Source organism: Hyperolius riggenbachi, chromosome 1 (genome assembly GCF_040937935.1).
Source record: "Hyperolius riggenbachi isolate aHypRig1 chromosome 1, aHypRig1.pri, whole genome shotgun sequence".
Lineage (NCBI taxonomy): Eukaryota > Metazoa > Chordata > Amphibia > Anura > Hyperoliidae > Hyperolius > Hyperolius riggenbachi.
Window position 1 is genome coordinate 251,847,719 of NC_090646.1, and position 18,491 is coordinate 251,866,209.

Below are 18,491 nucleotides of genomic sequence, written 5' to 3' on the forward strand. Positions count from 1 at the left end.
CCATCTCTGTAATAAATCAAATTATCTCTCTCTTGTCAGACTTGTCAGCCTGTGTCTGGAAGGCTGCCAAGTTCTTCAGTGTTGTGGTTCTGTGATGCATCCCCCCCTCCAGGCCCCTCTCTGCACACTGCCTGTGTATTATTTAGATTAGGACAGCTTCTCTCTTCTCTCTTATCTTTTACAAGCTGGATAAATCTTCCTCTGAGCTGGCTGGGCTTTCACATACTGAGGAATTACATACAGGCAGAGCTGTCTGCACTCTGCAGGAAGAAACAGCCTGACACTTCAGTGGAAGATAGCTGCAGGGGGAAAGAAACACACAAATGATCTCTTGAGATTCAAAAGGAAGGATGTATACAGCCTGCTTGTGTATGGATGTATTTTCTATGTGTGGACATGCTGTACATCAACCTACTTCCTATTTTGGTGGCCATTTTGTTTGTTTATAAACAAACTTTTTAAAACTGTTTTTAACCACTTTTAATGCGGCGGGGAGCGGCGAAATTGTGACAGAGGGTAATAGGAGATGTCCCCTAACACACTGGTATGTTTACTTTTGTGCGATTTTAACAATACAGATTCTCTTTAATGTTTTATTTCTTAGCTGTGCTACACATACAAATCATAATATCATAATTTTTTTTTCGCTTCAGTGTCTCTTAACAAATGCCACATGCTGAGCGGCCATGCTGTTCCTGTGAATTTAAATATATCTGAATTTCTTACTCTGAAGGAGTGTAAACATCAGGTGTTCTGACTCCACTGGCTGCACACTTGTTCCTGGTGTGTAACTCAGAAAATGTTCAACTAAATGATGGCAGCCAAATATCTGTAGTATGTTAAAAGGGAAAATGGAGGCATCCTCAATATTACTTCCCTTAAAGGGATACTTAAGTTTGGCAAAAAAAAGGGAAAAAGCTAGTTTTACTTACCTGGGGCTTTTACCAGCCCCCTGCAGATGTCCTGTGCCTGTGCCGGTACTGTACGATCCTCTAGTCCCCCAACGTGGCTCAGTTTCGTTTTCGCCAACTAAGCCTGTCTCCGGCCACTGCACCTGCGCAGCCCTGGCCATGCATGTCCTCATTCATGCTCCTGTTGCTGGGAGCGTCCTGCGCAGGTGCAGTACGAGAAAATATCAACTGCGTCTGTCCAGGATGCTCCTGGCGACGGGAGCATGAACAAGCACATATTTTAAACTTGAAATAGTTTAATATTTTCAGTGTAATATGCCTTCTAAAAACAGAATGTATTTAGGATAATATAGTTTTAAGTGAGGTGTGGTTTCCTTTAATGCCTCACTGCTGAATATGCAAATGAAGTATTTATGCCCCTGAAGCCAGGCTTACATCCAGAACTGCTGGTGTATAGCAAGTCTATAGCTTATACATTTACAGAGCCACATCAACCCAACATGCAAACAGCCTGTTATCAGCTCATCTCTAGGCAACACACTAGGTAGTGACTGTGAAAATTGGATAGTATATTACATAAATAATAATGGGCTATGATTATGCTGAACTAATTTTCAGCTTGATAATATCATAGGTATTAGTAGCAATAAAAAATGTTCAACAGCTGTGTTCAGAATAAATAAGCATTATCTACAGATAACCTTGGCGTCAAATGGCAGTGGAGTTACCAATGCTCCTGTCAACTATTACCTGACCAGGATCATGCAAATAGCTCTACTGTATTATTATCAACCATATCCCCTAAGGACTGGTTATACTGAAGGTGAATTAAATATACAGTTTATATACATTCTGGTTGGATGATCCACATGAATACACACAATGCAGTTTCCCGTCCCATTGACCCAAAATGGATGATTATTTCAGTCATGTCTGATCTGCTTCCGTTTGATGACAGGGTCAATTTCCTGAAGTAATCACAGGAAAATTGATCCTGCTATCGATCGGGAGCACTTTGGACATACACACAGGATGCAACTTCCTGTCAGATTACCCGTCATTTGAATGGGAAATTGCATTGTGTGCACCCAGCATCAGGGACTATCTCAAGTATCCATTCCAAGTATATTCACTCAATTTAACCTCCTATATAGATTTGGTAAAATTGTACAAATAAATATTATATCTTTACTGGGCATCATTAGAGATGCTGTACAGCTTTTGTTGATTCTTAGTAAAAGAGGGAAGGAACCAAGAACAATATCTCACATTCCTTTGATGCGGGGTATGTTTTGGCTCAAAAATCATGCAATTTATTCTGGATATAAATGTAACTTCCTAAAACAGAATTGTAATTATTCAGTTTTGTGTGAGCATAGAAAGATCTCCCATTATGTATCATTGCTAAACATGCAAATCAGATCTTTATGACGCTAAAAGCCAGATCCAGAACTGCTGGAGTGCACAGTGTACCTATAACTTTTACAGGTCACCCACCAATACGCATAATGTTGTTTCAAAGATGTTTCTTCTCATTAGTGCAAGGTATGGATTAACATAGCTATATAAGGTAGGACCAAGTTGTACAGAGTACCTCGAAATCCCAGAACCATAGGCTATTATGAAGAGCTTCAAGAAACTAAATGGACATATTACTAAAAAAAAGCTACGCTTAATATAACTTTGCATTCTTAAAACAAAGTGCACTTGTAATCATTCAGCTTTATGTGAACAGGAACGATTTTCCATGATGCATCACTCCTGAATATGCAAATATAGTATAACACATAGCAAACTAAAAAGCCTCATTAAAAATCCACAATTTGCCTTATTAATGCTTGATTTTCATAGCATTCCTAAAGCAGCGCAACCTATTATTTGTCCCACAATCTTAGCTGGGTTACATCTTATAACCTCGAACAGGAAATCCACGGAGGATTTCATGATCCCTCATTTATTGCCATTAGTTAAAAAGAACCTAACAATAGAGGTCAGGATTAGGAACAGAGCATCTAATAACACAATTTTTTTGTTCTCCTGGAGGAATGGTCCTCTTATGCCGTCACGTACAGTAACTCTGAAGATACCTATGCATCACCAATCATACCTGTTGTATTATCTGAACTCGTATTTTTTCATTACTATTCTTAGGTTTTCCCATTTAAATACCTAGTTTCTTATGTAAGTTTATATTTATAATTAGAAGTACTGCTAGAAGTTGTTATATAAGCCTACAGATCACCAAGCACTACCACCTGTTCGAAGGCCCTAGATATAGGACCTGCTGGAATGAACATTGCCGGATTTTTCCGTTTTCTCCTACCTTTGTAACTGTCAACCTTTTCTAAGGTTATGAGTGACAGTAACTGGTATGTTAACACATTTTGAACAATATCTGTGGTTAAAAATGATTAGCGGAATTACTTTATGGCTCCTTTTGACATGTGTAATTGATGACCTGATAATCTGATGGTGTATATGTCAATGTATCTCATTACCATGTTTTTTGGCTATTCTGCTTACTGCAACCATGTTAAATTTCAATAAAATTTGATTATAATGGAAAAAGCCTCACTAAAGAAGTTTTTCCCCATTACTTAAAATGAGGAATGAATTCTCTCTCCATATTTTAGGATTTTGATCCTTACCAGGTACAGAGAATATATTTTGTAGATAAGGTACGTGACAAAAAACTTTAGTGCATTAGAGGCAACAGTGTCATATAGAGACAGGTGACTAGAATATATTGCAATAATACTGTCAAATTCTTAACATCTCTTTAGACTGTACACTTATATGAGCAGTATAGTTTGGCATCAATGAATCCAGTTTGCTGTCCAATCTATAAATGCATTGTAAAACATCCTATAGAATTGTGTGTTATCTTTACTTACCTTGTCTGTCTGTGTTATTTGTTAGAACTATTTTTTTTGCAGCCCTAATAATAATGGTGATATTATTATTATTATTAAAATAGCAAAATTGATATAAGAAACACACTATCAACAATTGCTTTGTTTTATTGCAAAGATTATTTGATCTTGGAAAACAGAGACATCTGGTGGTTAAATAAAACAATGCAAGAAAAATACACTGCACATCATTTTTTCAACTATATTAAATCATGACATTCTAAACATTCTAAACATACAACTTTGGTCTCCCCATTTTTACAGCAACTTATAAAAGAATGTTATCACTAATGATTTGCGCCGTATTTGTTATAATTAGCCCTAGTACAAAATATGTGTTTTATGCACAGTAAATATTCAGCAGAGCTGAAAAATATTTTCAAAGACTTCACCAGTGAAGTATGCCATGCAAACAACTTGGCAGATGCCACAATTGAAATAGAAAGGTAGACTAAAGCTATAAGCTTTATGTTAAAGGTGTGTGAAAGTATATTTAGAAAATAATGACTATTATAGAAAATGGCAAAATCTTTTCAAAGATTAATTTGCTTGAGTTAGCTACTCATCTTTAATTATGGCTTAAGGTGTGATGTGGTTATTTTCTGTGATGTACTGGTTACAGTGCTGTTCTAATGTTTGTATATTAGGTATTTTTGTACAAAGTTATGGAATCTGGAAAAATATGTATTAGAATACACAGCCGACAAGCTATTTTGAAGGAGCTATGTTTAGGATATTGTTAGAGCCATTTTTGTTTTCGGTGGATTATATTATAAATTATTATACCATTTAATTTATTGGTAAATTCCTTTACTTGGGCTTCTTAGCTATTCTTAACATTTAGGCAAGGGAGCTATACCAATTTTTGTTCTGCTTATTAAAAACAATGTAATATTGGCCTCAATTCACTAAGCTTAATTCCTGTCTTTAATAACTCTTCTGAGCCGTTTTACAGTTATCACCATGGTGATATAATTGTGATAACTGTAAAACAGCTCAGAAGAGTTATTAAAGACAGCAGTTAAGCTTAGTCAATTGAGGCCATTGTGACAATTAAATGGAAAACAGAAAATTCCAGAACCGCATTAATCCATGCCATGCACTGATGTGGAGCAACCAATCCGAAACAGTCTGTATGCATGTTGGATTATTTTGGCTCTGTATATTTAACAAACTGACACATTATTGCATTCCAGGGGACCTGGAGGTGTGTTTATCTTACAAAGACAACAGTAGATGATTTGCATATTCAATAGTGATGCACTGGGAGACATCTCAGAGCTCTCTAAAGCCTGAATAATTGCAAATATTTTCTGTTTTAAGAAGGGAAACTTTTGTTCTCCATAGAATTTTAGAAAGACGGCTTTTTGGTCCATTGTTGCCCCTTACACACTCCTAGGAGTTCACCATGAGCTTGCTGGGTAATCTGTAACTCTGACAAATAAATGAGCTAGTGAATTATACCCATTGTCTGATATATATGTAAAATCAGCCCTTTTCTAATATGACTATATCACTTGATAAATATCTTTCAACTCCCATTAGTTAAGCACTGTTTCAGGACATTATTATTGTTGCTATTATCTCTCTTTGCTTATAAAGTGTCAACACACTGTGAAGTGTAGTTTACAATTGAAGAACTATGAAACAATATTATATTGTTTTTTAAATTAAGAATGTCACCTACTTGTAGTGTGCCTGCATGTATTACAGAATATAGATCCTCTTTTTACAACCTTTATTAATGTACTAATAACACCATAAATCATATTTTTAGACAAAGAAGATGTCTACCTTATCAGAGAGCAGCCCCTAGGGCACACAGCTGGTTTAATATGGGCAATTAACTTAGATAAGCTGTTGATGTATTGCTGTGGAAGCCTTCTGTTCACCCTTAACTGAACCTGGGTAATCATGAACTGTCTGTGACAGGGGTAACACTTATTTTATGTAAATGTAATGTCTGCTTTTTCTTTTCACATAATGTGATAAATGACAGCACATTATTTTAGAAGAACCAGCAAAAGTATGGTCATCTGGGCTCAAGTGGGACATGAAAAGTGTGTCCTATATGTTTATTAGCATTAGCAAGAGGGGCAGAAGAAAAAGGGAGACAGGCAAGTGAGATACACAGAGAATGAGATAGAGAAAAGAAGGCAGGAGAACAAGAGAGAGAGGGAGAAAGAGTGAGGGGGAGGCCGATCAACTACTGGTGAGAACAGACTTAAAGTGTAACTGATGGGCATACAATTAAAAATCAGTTCTTTCTTTTTATCTGGTAAACAAGTAATAAGGATGCTAATCAGGCAATACAAAAGTTGAAATCACTATTACTTATCTTGCTGATAAATGATCATTCCCCAGTTTACCTGACTCTTATTTGGTACGTTGCCGCACAAAGGAAGTTGCAGGGCATGCTGGGTTGTCCTTTTTTGCTTCTGTAAATTAGTTTAGTCTGAGGGGAAATAAAGAAGCAAAAAAAAAGATAACCCAGCATGCCCTGCGACTTCCTTTTTGTGGCAACGTACCATATAAGAGTCAGGTAAACTGGGGAATGATCATTTATAAACAAGAAAAGTAATAGAGATTTTAACTTTTGGCTTTCCTGGTTAGCATGCTTATTACTTGTTTACCAGATAAAAATAAAGCATTGATTTTTGATTTTATGCCCGACAGTTACACTTTAAGGCACGTACACACGTCTGATTTTTCTGAATGAGTTGTCGTTCAAATCGGTTGATCGTTAGACTAATAGAAGCAGTTTTGACTGATCTGCTTTGCAGATCTGGTCGACTAACTTTAAACGACAGTTAGGTCCATACGTGTGGACTGGGAGACGCTTGTACAAGTAATTGCCATTCAAACATGGCCTCAATTCACTAAGCTTAACTCCTGTCTTTAATAACTCTTCTGAGCTGTTTTACAGTTATCACCATGGTGATATAATTGTGATAACTGTAAAACAGCTCTGAAGAGTTATTAAAGACAGGAGTTAAAGAGACACTGAAGCGAGACTAAACCTCGCTTCAGCTCTCATACATAGCAGGGGCATGTGTGCTAGCCTGCTAAAACGCCGCTATCCCGCGGCTGCACGAGGGTCCCTGACCCCCCAACCCACCCCCCGCAAGTCTTGGTCGCAAGTTGGTCGTAGATTAGCCCTTCCTAGAGGCAGGGCTAACAGCTGCAGCCCTGCTTCACAGTGCGTCTATCAGACGCGCATCGCCGCCTCTCCCCCGCCCCTCTCAGTGAAGGAAGACTGAGAGGGGCGGGGGAGAGGCGGAGATACACGTCTGACAGACGCGCGTGGGGCAGGGCTGCGGCGGTTAGCCCTGCCCCAATGCGGAAGCGCTCCCCCGCATTACGGAGGGGATTTGGGGGGACAGGGACCCCCGTTAAGCCGCGGGATAGCGGCGTTTTAGCAGGGGCACACGTGCCCCTGCTAGCTATGAGGTCTGAAGCGAGATCTATTCTCGCTTCAGACTCTCTTTAAGTTTAGTGAATTGAGGCCTCTTTAGATTAGTTGTTTGATCTGGTCCATTGTTCTATCCAGTTCATTGACCAGTCAAACGACATGTGAATTAACTGACATTAGCATATCAGCCTTTTTGTCAGTCTTTGTGTACAAAAAGGTTTGTACACTTATTGCTTGAATGACAAGTCGTTCAAACGTCTGGTCTGAACGACAATCGGGTGTAAAATCAGACGTGTGTACGCACCATTACTGCCTGCAGGTCTCTTATTGCTGTGCATTGCTCTCAGTTCATTCGATTGTTAATGACACTAGAGTGTGAATTCCAATTCACCTGGCACACTAAACTAATCAACTGAGCTTTAGAAAGGTGTGTTTGAAGGAATTATTTGGTTACTTCTATTGCTTTTACTTACCTGCAGCATCATACCTCATTTTTTTATATTGTATATTGTTTTTATTATTTTCTAACTTGCATACTGTATGTTAACAGAGCTCACTCAGGAGAGTTCTTTTAAAAATGTTCTGCTCCACTATATCTACCTGTGACAGGACTTGGACTGTTCTCTCTCTCTCTGCTCTGTGGCACCATTTTCTGCATTATCTGCAAGTGTTGTTTGTTTAGCCCACTCTGAGGCCTAGGGCCCACTAGAGCGCTTTCAGCTTTGCTTTTGGTAATCCCAAAAATCAGTACACTTGAGGAAACTAAATGGAGGTGGAGAACCCACAACCGCCATTGTGATTTGGCCATATCACAATCATGCAGCATTTTGGAGTGATTTTGCTTCACTGCAAGAGATAGGAGCGCTGTAAAATCGCTTTTGTATCGCTCTTTAAAAGCAATTTTGCAGTGACTTTGTGAGCGATTTTCCTGTTTAAAGGACCACTCCAGCAAAAAAAGTAAGCAGTTAAAATCTGACAGAACCGACAGGTTTCGGACTAGTCCATCTCCTTATGGGGGATTTTCAGGGTTTTCTTTGTTTTCAGAAGCACTAAACTGCAGTTTAACTACCAAAACAGTAAGATACCAGCCAAGCTCCCTATTCACTTGCACACTTTTTGGCAGTTAGATTTAGCAACTGCCAATCAGCAAATGCTATTGAAATCAAAGAGTCCCCCATGTGGAGATGGACTAGTCCAAAACCTTTTGGTTCTGTCAGATTTTAACTGCTTACTTTTTTCACTGGAGTGGGCCTTTAAATAAAGTTTGAAGTACTTACTGGTCTCCTGAGGTTTGAATTCTTACACATAGCCCCGCCTCCAGCCCAAGAGGTCATCGGCGCTTCTCTAATTAGAGATATAACACTGCCTATGACCCTTTGTGCAAGGGGATGGGGCTAAGCATTGGAGATCTGCAGGAAATGACATAGGAAAACCTAGTAAGTATTTTAAATTTGATTTTGCACAAAATTATATGTAACCCCCCGCCCCCACTTTTGGAATCGTTGTACAATCGCCAATGAAAAAATGCAGGGAATGTTGCGCTTGTGGCATTGCAAATGCAAGAGCGATTAACAGTGAGCCACAGGCCTAGTAGATATTCTAATTGATATTTCTGTGAAGTTATTGTTTATATTTATTGACAGCTGTTCTCTCAAATATATTTATTATTAACTATGTATGTCACCACAAAGAGAAAAAAGCTGGCAGGCACACTTGATTTAAAATTCTCACCAATATTTATTGGTACAAGCAAAAGTGCATGGAATGCATCTGAGCCAATCTAGCAATGTGTATCAGCATAAGCACAAGCAAAACAATTCCTTATTCAGCAAAAGACATGCACATCATGGAGCTAGCTCAGAGCAAAGCAATAAGAAAGCATGTGAGGAGCTGCGGAGTAGGCAGTGCAGGATACTTGCGTGACCTTATGCAGGCTAGTGTGGACTGGGTGGAGGCATGATGTGCCGGGGTGGATCCAGGTTGGCTGCCCTTACAGGCGTTTTGCCCTATTCGTTTATGGGCTTCATCAGAGGGGCATCGTGCCTAGCTGGTCCCCTGAGTATTCGCCACAGCCGGGCCACTCTCTGCCCGCAGCGTGCACCACGCTCGTTGGCTTCTAGTGGCGAGGGGATGGCATCTTCTGCCTTTTCAGGCGCACCGCCTTCCCCTCACTTCCGCCCTCTCTTGCCGACGTCACAAACTCCCGACAGGCGCATCTGCGGTCGCTACGCAACCGCCATGCGTACATATCCGGGATAACCACACGCGCTGTGGCCATCTTGTGGCCAAAAAGCAGAATACAGCCCCAAACTTAAAACATACACAGGAACAACATGCCTCCATCCAGTCCCTCCACCGAACGAACAAGTGTGGAAAGGAATAGGACCGTATACCAAGACTGGAAAAATATATATTAATTGTACTGTACTTATTATTTAGTTCTAACATATTCCAATCAATATTATTCTCTAATAGTTGTTTTATTTAAGAAACACACTATAACCATCAACACAAGCATAACTCAGTGAGACATTGTGAATTTCCATAATCCAATAAGCCCTTATTTGTACTTCAAGAACATTGATGGCCAGGTGGAGAAAGGAGTGGGGGGGAGGGAAAGGGAAAAAAGGATGGGGGGAGAAAGGGGGAGGAAAATGAGGGAAGGTGGTAGGGAAGAGGAAAAGGGAAAGGCGTGGGAGAGTAAAGGAGGGAGGGTGGGGAAAGTAAAGGGCAGGAATCAGGAAATGTATGTGTGAAACTATTTATCTTAGCTCCACATTTAACAGTAACAACAGCCAAAATTATGATCTGTGGATCATTATAGCATTTATCATTATCAGCAAACTAAAAATATGTAAAGTTCAAACAAACCTGAGGCCACGCACTGCTCTCCGCTGTAGCCAGGACAGCATTTCCATTCCAGGGAGGTTACGATTATATGCTTCGTTCTGTAAACTGGTTGTGAAATTAGACGACTCCTGAAGGATTTCAAACATACATAGTAACAGTAGGTATCATTTTGTATCTTCACAAATAGGAATATGTGTGCACTCCACACATGGGGCTTGATTCACTAAACCGTGATAACTCAAATATCACACATTATCAAAGATATCACACCTTATCAAAATTAACACGCCTTATCAGAGTAGCATAGCGAGCGCTACGAACCTGCAGGGGCTGGGGCAGGACGAGTGTCTCTGCCAATTAGCAGGCATAAGTTCGTAGCGCTCGCTATGCTACTCTGATAAGGCATTTTAACTATGATAAAGTGTGATATCTTTGATAAACTATGATATCTTTGATAAGGTGTGATATTAGTGAATCAAGCCTTTAGTGTGAATTAATCAAAAGTTTTAATTATATGTTTCAGAGCCAATAATTCCATCTCTAATACCAAAATTCAGAGGTTTCCAATTTAGCATTTCATTTTTTTAACGATATTATTCATAAAGGTTTACATTTGCTGCTTATTCATGGTATTAAATACCAACAAAACAAAGTGATTTCCGATTACTATATTTGAAAATGTTTATATAACAAAACATTGTAGATCTGTAGACAGAAACAGCTGTGCCATAATACTGTTTATCAATAATAAGGAAAGCAAATACTGACGTGACTTCTCTTTTTAATCACAAAGCAAGTTGAGATGTGAATATCTAATTAGGTAAAATACAGAAATGTGTGGCTGGCGTAAGTAGAAATATATGCAGCTGGCAGCTACACATACAAAATTGAGATCAACAGCAAATGAATTTGGCCTCTTCCATTCATCTAACTTATCACAGTGCATTTTATTTATTATTAATCATTAGAAATATGACACTGAATAATTTGATCATCGCTCTTATGTCTTCTGTCTAGCCAGAGAAATGTCTTCAAGGGCTGTGATGAGTTCATTAATCCGTGCCTGAAGAATACGCTTCTTAAAAAACCATCCCCTTGGTCTGCTGCTGTTTATAAATGTGTTTAGAACATTCAGTTTAATAATCCGTGACTTTACCTGTCCATGATGATTATTTATAGAAGGGACAAACATTTTTTTCTCTATCCAGGGTTCTGATTATAAATGGTTTCACACTTCATTACTTAGTGTACAGCGTTTGTCCTAAGCACATATTGGGAGCGCTAATTATGGGATGTTCTACATAAGTCTGCAATGATGGGTACTCACCTCATTGAACAGGCGCCAGTACTCCATGCACATGGATTTGCTCCAGCAGATACATATGTCTCCACATTATCTATTGCAACAGTCGGTACGAGTCTGGTATGGACATAGGCACACCAGTTTCTGTGAAAAAATAACATGTATAGTATCATTTTATTCACTGATATTTTGTTCAGCTTAATCAGATTTGTGTGGGGACAATACAAGACAGATAACATTTATATTACACTTTCTCAAAGCACTTGAGCTGCAGCCACTAGGGCGGACTCATCAGGCAGTAGTGGTGTTAGGGATTCTAGCCCAAGGACTCCTTACGGAATAGGTGCTGGCTTACTGGACAGGAAGGGCTGAGATTCGAACCCAGGTCACTTGTGGCAGAGGCCTTAGCCACTACACTATCCAGCTACCATCATTACACTATTCCACCTTATGGAGCATATAGGCCCTTATTCAATTTATTTTTTTCCTAAGTTTTCCCCTAGGAAATAATTTTTCAACTTCTGTTTAAAATAACATTTCAGCACTCTGCAATTGAAAAAGTACCAAAAAGTAGGTGAGAAATTATTCTAAATATTATCGGGCTTGCTGGTGGCTTAAAAGGTATTTTATTGATTAGGTGCAGAAATATTACCTAGGAGAAAAAGTGAATTGAATATGAGCCATTGTATCCGGGGTCGGACTGGGCCACAGTAGTACCGTTTTTTCCCTCGGTGGGCACCGCCTCCTGGTCTCTGGTGGGCCCCCCCTCCTTGTCTGATAGAGCTCCAATTGCTGCCTGCAGCACAAAAATTCTCTTCTCAGTGCTGTAATCACTCATGCTGAGAGCAGTGGCATAGCTAAGGAAATGTAGGCCTCAATGCAAATTTTACAATGGGGCCCCCCAGCACCAAAACCTGCCAATGACAACTACAGTTTCCGAAGTTCAAGAAGGGGATTGGAAATAGCTTGTTAACGATTACCACTGTTCAAAGTATCTATAGAAGTGATTATTATGAGCACAGGACCAACAGAGAGGTAATACTGTAGTTGAGGGAGGGCACTTTGGGGCCCCTTTGGCCCAAGGGCCCCGATGTGGTCGCAATCTCTGCAACCTCTGCGGTCGCAACCTCTGCAAAGTAGGACATTACTTTATATTGAAGGAGGGGACTCTATGCAAAGTTTTGCTGGGCAGCAGTGTCTCTGAATTACAATGCTGCTAAGATCATATACATATACATTTGTCCCTGTCCATAATACATCATGACCACGCCCACCTTCCGGTGCATGATCACACCCCTTTTTTCACTGCAATCATGGGACGTGTGGGCCCCAGGTTGAAATTTCTTTGGTGGGCCCTCAGTGTCCCAGTCCGACCCTGATTGTATCGTCTATCTTTCCTTAACCCTTTCAAGACTGGATGGCTCTGGGCCCTTAAAGCCATTGTTACCTGTCCTAAAAAAACAAAAGTCAGATACTCACCTAAGGAGAGGGAAGGCTCTGAGTCTTAATGAGCCTTCCCTCTCCTCTCCCGGTGCCCTCCGTGCAGCTCAGGATCCTCCGTTCAAATCCCCCGCGGGGGACTTCGGAAGTCTTCGGGAGCCGAGTCCTCCCGATGACAGACGGCTCCTTACTGCGCACGCGTGAATAGAGGGCGCTCGCGCATGCGCAGTATGGAGTGGCCCATCTTCAGGAGCCCGGGTGCTCCTAAAGACTTCCAAAACCTCCCTTCGGCGGCGGAAGTGGCAGTGTTTGACCGCATTGGTCGAATGCTGCTACGGGGGATCCTGAGCGGGACCGGGCGCCGGGAGAGGTGAGGGAAGTCTCATTAGGACTCAGAGCCTTCCCTCTCCTTAGGTGCGTATCTGACTTTTGTTTTTTTAGGACGGGTAACATTGACTTTACGGACCAGAGATGTCCTTTCCCTTGTGTGCTCTGTGATTACTGTGATTGGCTCACAGTAATCATGGGGTCAGGAGCCAATGAAATTGGCTACTGACCAAGATGCATAACCTCTGCTGTCACTGAGATAGCAGAAGGAGAGGGTGCAGTGATGGAACAGCAGCGAGAGTGGCAGTGAAACGTTGGAATCTACGTCCGGTCAGAGCTGATTATAATATAACATCATATACATTCTAGGCACACAAATGTTGATTATCAGTATCACTTATGACAACACAAAAGATTGTACAAGCTATATGGAGGAGATTAAGAAGAAATTGCTGTAAAGATTTATAGTAACCTAAACCATTACAGTACCCAGCATATGGTTCTTTTTTAATCTTTACCCATCATACTTACTTTATTTTTACAGTAACCCTCACACTATCTATCTAAGCTAGATAGATATTATTTTCATTAAAATTATTTATGGACCCCATGGAAGCACAGTGCATAGCACACTCGCCTTGCAGTGCTAGGTTCCCAGTTTGAGTTGGGCCAGCATGAAGTTTTATGTTCTCCCAATGTCTGAGTGGGTTTCCTCTGGACACTCTGGTTTTCTCCCACATTCCCAAAACATACAGATGAGTTAATTGACCCCTCCCCCCCCCCTCAAAAAAAAGGCCTTAGACATAATGGTAGGGATTATCTACTGTGTACAATGCAGAGGAATTGGAGAAAGATTGAACAGTCAGAATAAGAAACAGAGTTGTTTCTCCCATTCTTTAGGTAATCAGAATTTAGAATAAAAGGGAAAATTTGATAAGGTATTACTTGTATTTTGTTAACAATAAGCATGCTGAATACAGAGTGTGTTTGACTTCAAGGGCTTGATTCACAAAGCGGTGCTAACCTAGTTAGCACGCCTAAAGACTTTTGGGCGTGATAAGCATTGCACTAAGTAAGTTAGCAACGCTTTGAGGGAAAAACTCGCGTGCAAAGTTTCGCGCGCACACTTTTGCGCATGCAAAGTCCGGTGCGTGCGAAGCGTCCCATAGGGTTTAATGGCGTTGCGGGCGTAAACTTTGCGCACGTAAAACTTTACACGCAAATCTTTGCGCGCGAGTTTATTTTATCACGTCTAAACTAAGTTTAGGCGTGATAATGGGCTTTTCACCAGCGTGCTAACAGTTATCACGGCTTTGTGAATCAGGCCCCTAGAGTGAAGAATACAGATTTTTTTACACACACACACACACACACACACACACACACACACACACACACACACACACACACACACACACACACACACACACACGATAATTTGAGAATACAGTGGTGTCCCTACCATAGAGCGCAGGGGGGCGGGGCGCACCGGGTGTCAGACACCCAGGGGGTGTCGCCGTGACCCCCCACAGCAGCACAGCAGGAGGGGGAAGCAGGGCTAGAAGGAGAGGCTGTGGAGGCAGCGGTGGGGAGGGGGGAAATATCCCCCCCCCTCCCTCACCTGGGACCTCTCCTTCTGCCTCTCTCTCCCCCTCCAGAAATTAGCGTCAACTATACTAGCTTACTGGGGGCAACTATACTAGCCATACTGGGGGCAACTATACTAGCCATACTGGGGGCAACTATACTAGCCATACTGGGGGCAACTATACTATCCATACTGGGGGCAACTATACTAGCTTACTGGGGGCCACTATACTAGCTTACTGGGGGCAACTATACTAGCTTACTGGGGGCAACTATACTAGCCATACTGGGGGCAACTATACTAGCTATACTGGGGGCAACAAAACTATGCTAGCTATACTGGGGGCAACTAAACTATGCTAGCTATACTGGGGGCAACTAAACTATACTAGCTATACTGGCTGGGGCAACTATACTGGCTGGGGCAACTATACTGGCTGGGGCAACTATACTGGCTGGGGCAACTAAACTAGCTATACTGGGGGCAGCTATCCTGGCTGGGGGCAACTATACTAGCTATACTGGCTGGGGCAACTATACTAGCTATACTGGGGGCAGCTATCCTGGCTGGGGGCAACTATACTAGCTATACTGGCTGGGGGCAACTATACTAACTGTACTGGCTGGGGGCAACTATACTAGCTTACTGGGGGCAACTATACTAGGCATACTGGGGGCAACTATACTAGCCATACTGGGGGCAACTATACTAGCTTACTGGGGGCAATTATACTAGCTATACTGGGGACAACTATACTTACTGGGGGCAACTATACTAGCTATACTGGGGGAAACTAAACTATACTAGCTATACTGGGGGCAACTATACTGGCTGGGGCAACTATACTGGCTGGGGCAACTAAACTAGCTATACTGGGGGCAGCTATCCTGGCTGGGGGAAACTATACTAGCTATACTGGCTGGGGCAACTATACTAGCTATACTGGGGGAAGCTATCCTGGCTGGGGGCAATTATACTAGATATACTGGCTGGGGGCAACTATACTAACTGTACTGGCTGGGGGCAACTATACTAGCTATACTGTCTGGGGGCAACTATACTAGCTATACTGGCTGGGGGGCGACCATACTAGCTATACTGGGGCAACTATACTAACTATACTGGGGCAACTATACTAACTATACTGGAGCAACTGTACTAGCTATACTGTGGGCAACTGTACTAGCTATACTGTGGGCAACTGTACTAGCTATACTGGGGGCAACTATACTAGCTATACTGGGGCAACTATATTACCTACACTAAGGGCAACTATACTAGCTATATTGGGGCAACTATACTAGCTATACTGGGGCAATGGCAGCGACATTCTCCTAGCACCCCTAAAGTACCCCCCAGCGTGAACTGACTTTTGGCGTCTAATAGACGCAGAGATGGGCCGAACCTCCGATTTTAGGTTGCGAACCAGGTTCGCGAACTTTCGCGTAACGTTCGGTTCGCGTTAAAGTTCGCGAACCGCAATAGACTTCAATGGGGATGCGAACTTTGAAAAAAAAAAATAATTATGCTGGCCACAAAACTGATGGAAAAGATGTTTCAAGGGGTCTAACACCTGGAGGGGGGCATGGCGGAGTGGGATACATGCCAAAAGTCCCGGGGAAAAATCTGGATTTGACGCAAAGCAGCGTTTTAAGGGCAGAAATCACATTGAATGCTAAATGACAGGCCTAAAAACATCTTGCATGTGTATACATCAATCAGGTAGTGTAATTAAGGTACTGCTTCACACTGACACACCAAACTCACCGTGTAACGCACCGCAAACAGCTGTTTGTGTAGTGATGGCCGTGCTGGACTGGTGCGCACCATGGCGAAAGTGCAGGTTTTGGTGGCTTTACAGCCCATATGGTCGCCCGGCTGATGTAGCTGAATGACAGAACAGTGACTGTCCAGCTGATCAAATTTGGTCTGACCACAATGAAGCAACAACCTTATTATCTTTTGTGTGCCCCCCGAGACACTCATCTAGGCGCCGGTCATTGCTTCATTGTGATACGCAAGCCCCTTCACCACGGCAAGGTAATGATCACGAAGGGGAATGGGCGCATGTACATGCCTTTTCTTTTGTTGTTGCAGCTGCCCGCAGTGCAGCCAGAAAAATTAGGCAGTCATGTACACGCACCAGAAAAATTATTACAGCGGCCGCTGCTAGCAGCGGCCTAAAAAATTCAGCAATCCGCCTGGAGACCCGGACCCTGTTGGTGGTGGCAGAGAAGGTAGTCAAGCGGCCTGCAGGCAGACATGCTGTGTGGAGGGACTGGGAGCGACTTAGTCTTCTTGGGGCAGCCCAGGCAGCCAGTCACACGGCGTGCAGGCAGAGATGCTGTGTGTGCAGGGACTGACTTAGTCTTGGGGCGGGCAGCAGCCCTCCGGGATCCATGCCTCATTCATTTTGATAAAGGTGAGGTACTTAACATTTTTGTGATTTAGGCGACTTCTCTTCTCTGTGACAATGCCTCCAGCTGCGCTGAAGGTCCTTTCTGACAGGACGCTTGCGGCAGGGCAGGAGAGAAGTTGGATGGCAAATTGGGACAGCTCTGGCCACAGGTCAAGCCTGCGCACCCAGTAGTTCAAGGGTTCCTCATCGCTGTTCACAGCAGTGTCTACATCCACACTTAAGGCCAGGTAGTCGGCTACCTGCAGTTCCAGGCGTTGGTGGAGGGTGGATCCGGAAGGGCTACGTCGAGGCGTTGGACTAAAGAACGTCCGCATGTCCGACATCACCATGAGATCGCTGGAGCGTCCTGTCTTTGACTGCGTGGACACGGGAGGAGGATTAGTGGCAGTGGTACCTTGCTGGCGTTGTGCTGTCACATCACCCTTAAAGGCATTGTAAAGCATAGTTGACAGCTGGTTCTGCATGTGCTGCATCCTTTCCACCTTCCGGTGAGTTGGTAACAGGTCCGCCACTTTGTGCCTGTACCGAGGGTCTAGTAGTGTGGCCACCCAGTACAGCTCATTCCCCTTGAGGTTTTTTATACGGGGGTCCCTCAACAGGCAGGACAGCATAAAAGACGACATCTGCACAAAGTCGGATCCAGTACCCTCCATCTCCTCTTGCTCTTCCTCAGTGATGTCACGTAAGTCAACCTCCTCCCCCCAGCCGCGAACAATACCACGGGAAGGTTGAGCAGCACAAGCCCCCTGCGACGCCTGCTGCGGGTGTTCTCCTGCCGCCTTCCCCTCCTCCTCCTCCTCCCCCAAAGAAACACCTTGCGAAATCATCCTCTGAGTCTGACTCGTCTTCTGCACACGACTTCTCTTCTTCCTCCTCCTCCCCCCTCTGTGCTGCCGCAGGTGTTGAGGAAACAGCTGGGTCTGATGAAAATTGGTCCCATGCCTGTTCCTGCCGTAACGGTTCCTGGTCACGCTCATTCACAGCTTCATCCGCCACTCTACGCACAGCACGCTCCAAGAAGTAAGCGTAGGGAATTAAGTCGCTGATGGTGCCCTCACTGCGGCTCACCAGGTTGGTCACCTCCTCAAACGGCCGCATGAGCCTGCATGCATTTTTCATCAGTGTCCAGTTGTCGGGCCAGAACATCCCCATCTTCCCAGACTGTTTCATTCTACTGTAGTTGTAGAGGTAGTGGATGACGGCTTTCTTCTGTTCTAGCAGGCGGGAGAACATGAGCAGGGTCGAATTCCAGCGAGTCGGGCTATCGCAAATGAGGCGTCTCACCGGCATGTTGTTTTTCCGCTGAATTTCTGCAAATCGTGCCATGGC

At 42.8% G+C, this 18,491-nt stretch overlaps 1 protein-coding gene across 1 annotated transcript in view; it reads right to left on the reverse strand.

Moving 5' to 3' along the window:
- Positions 1–18,491, reverse strand: part of MMRN1 (multimerin 1) — a 118,675-nt gene that overhangs the window by 14,098 nt on the left and 86,086 nt on the right. The window contains exons 2-3 of the mRNA XM_068271042.1: positions 11,413–11,532; positions 10,107–10,213 (exon numbers count right to left, since the gene is read on the reverse strand). Coding sequence (XP_068127143.1) covers positions 10,107–10,213; positions 11,413–11,532 — 227 coding nt within the window. The remainder of the gene's footprint in view (positions 1–10,106; positions 10,214–11,412; positions 11,533–18,491) is intronic.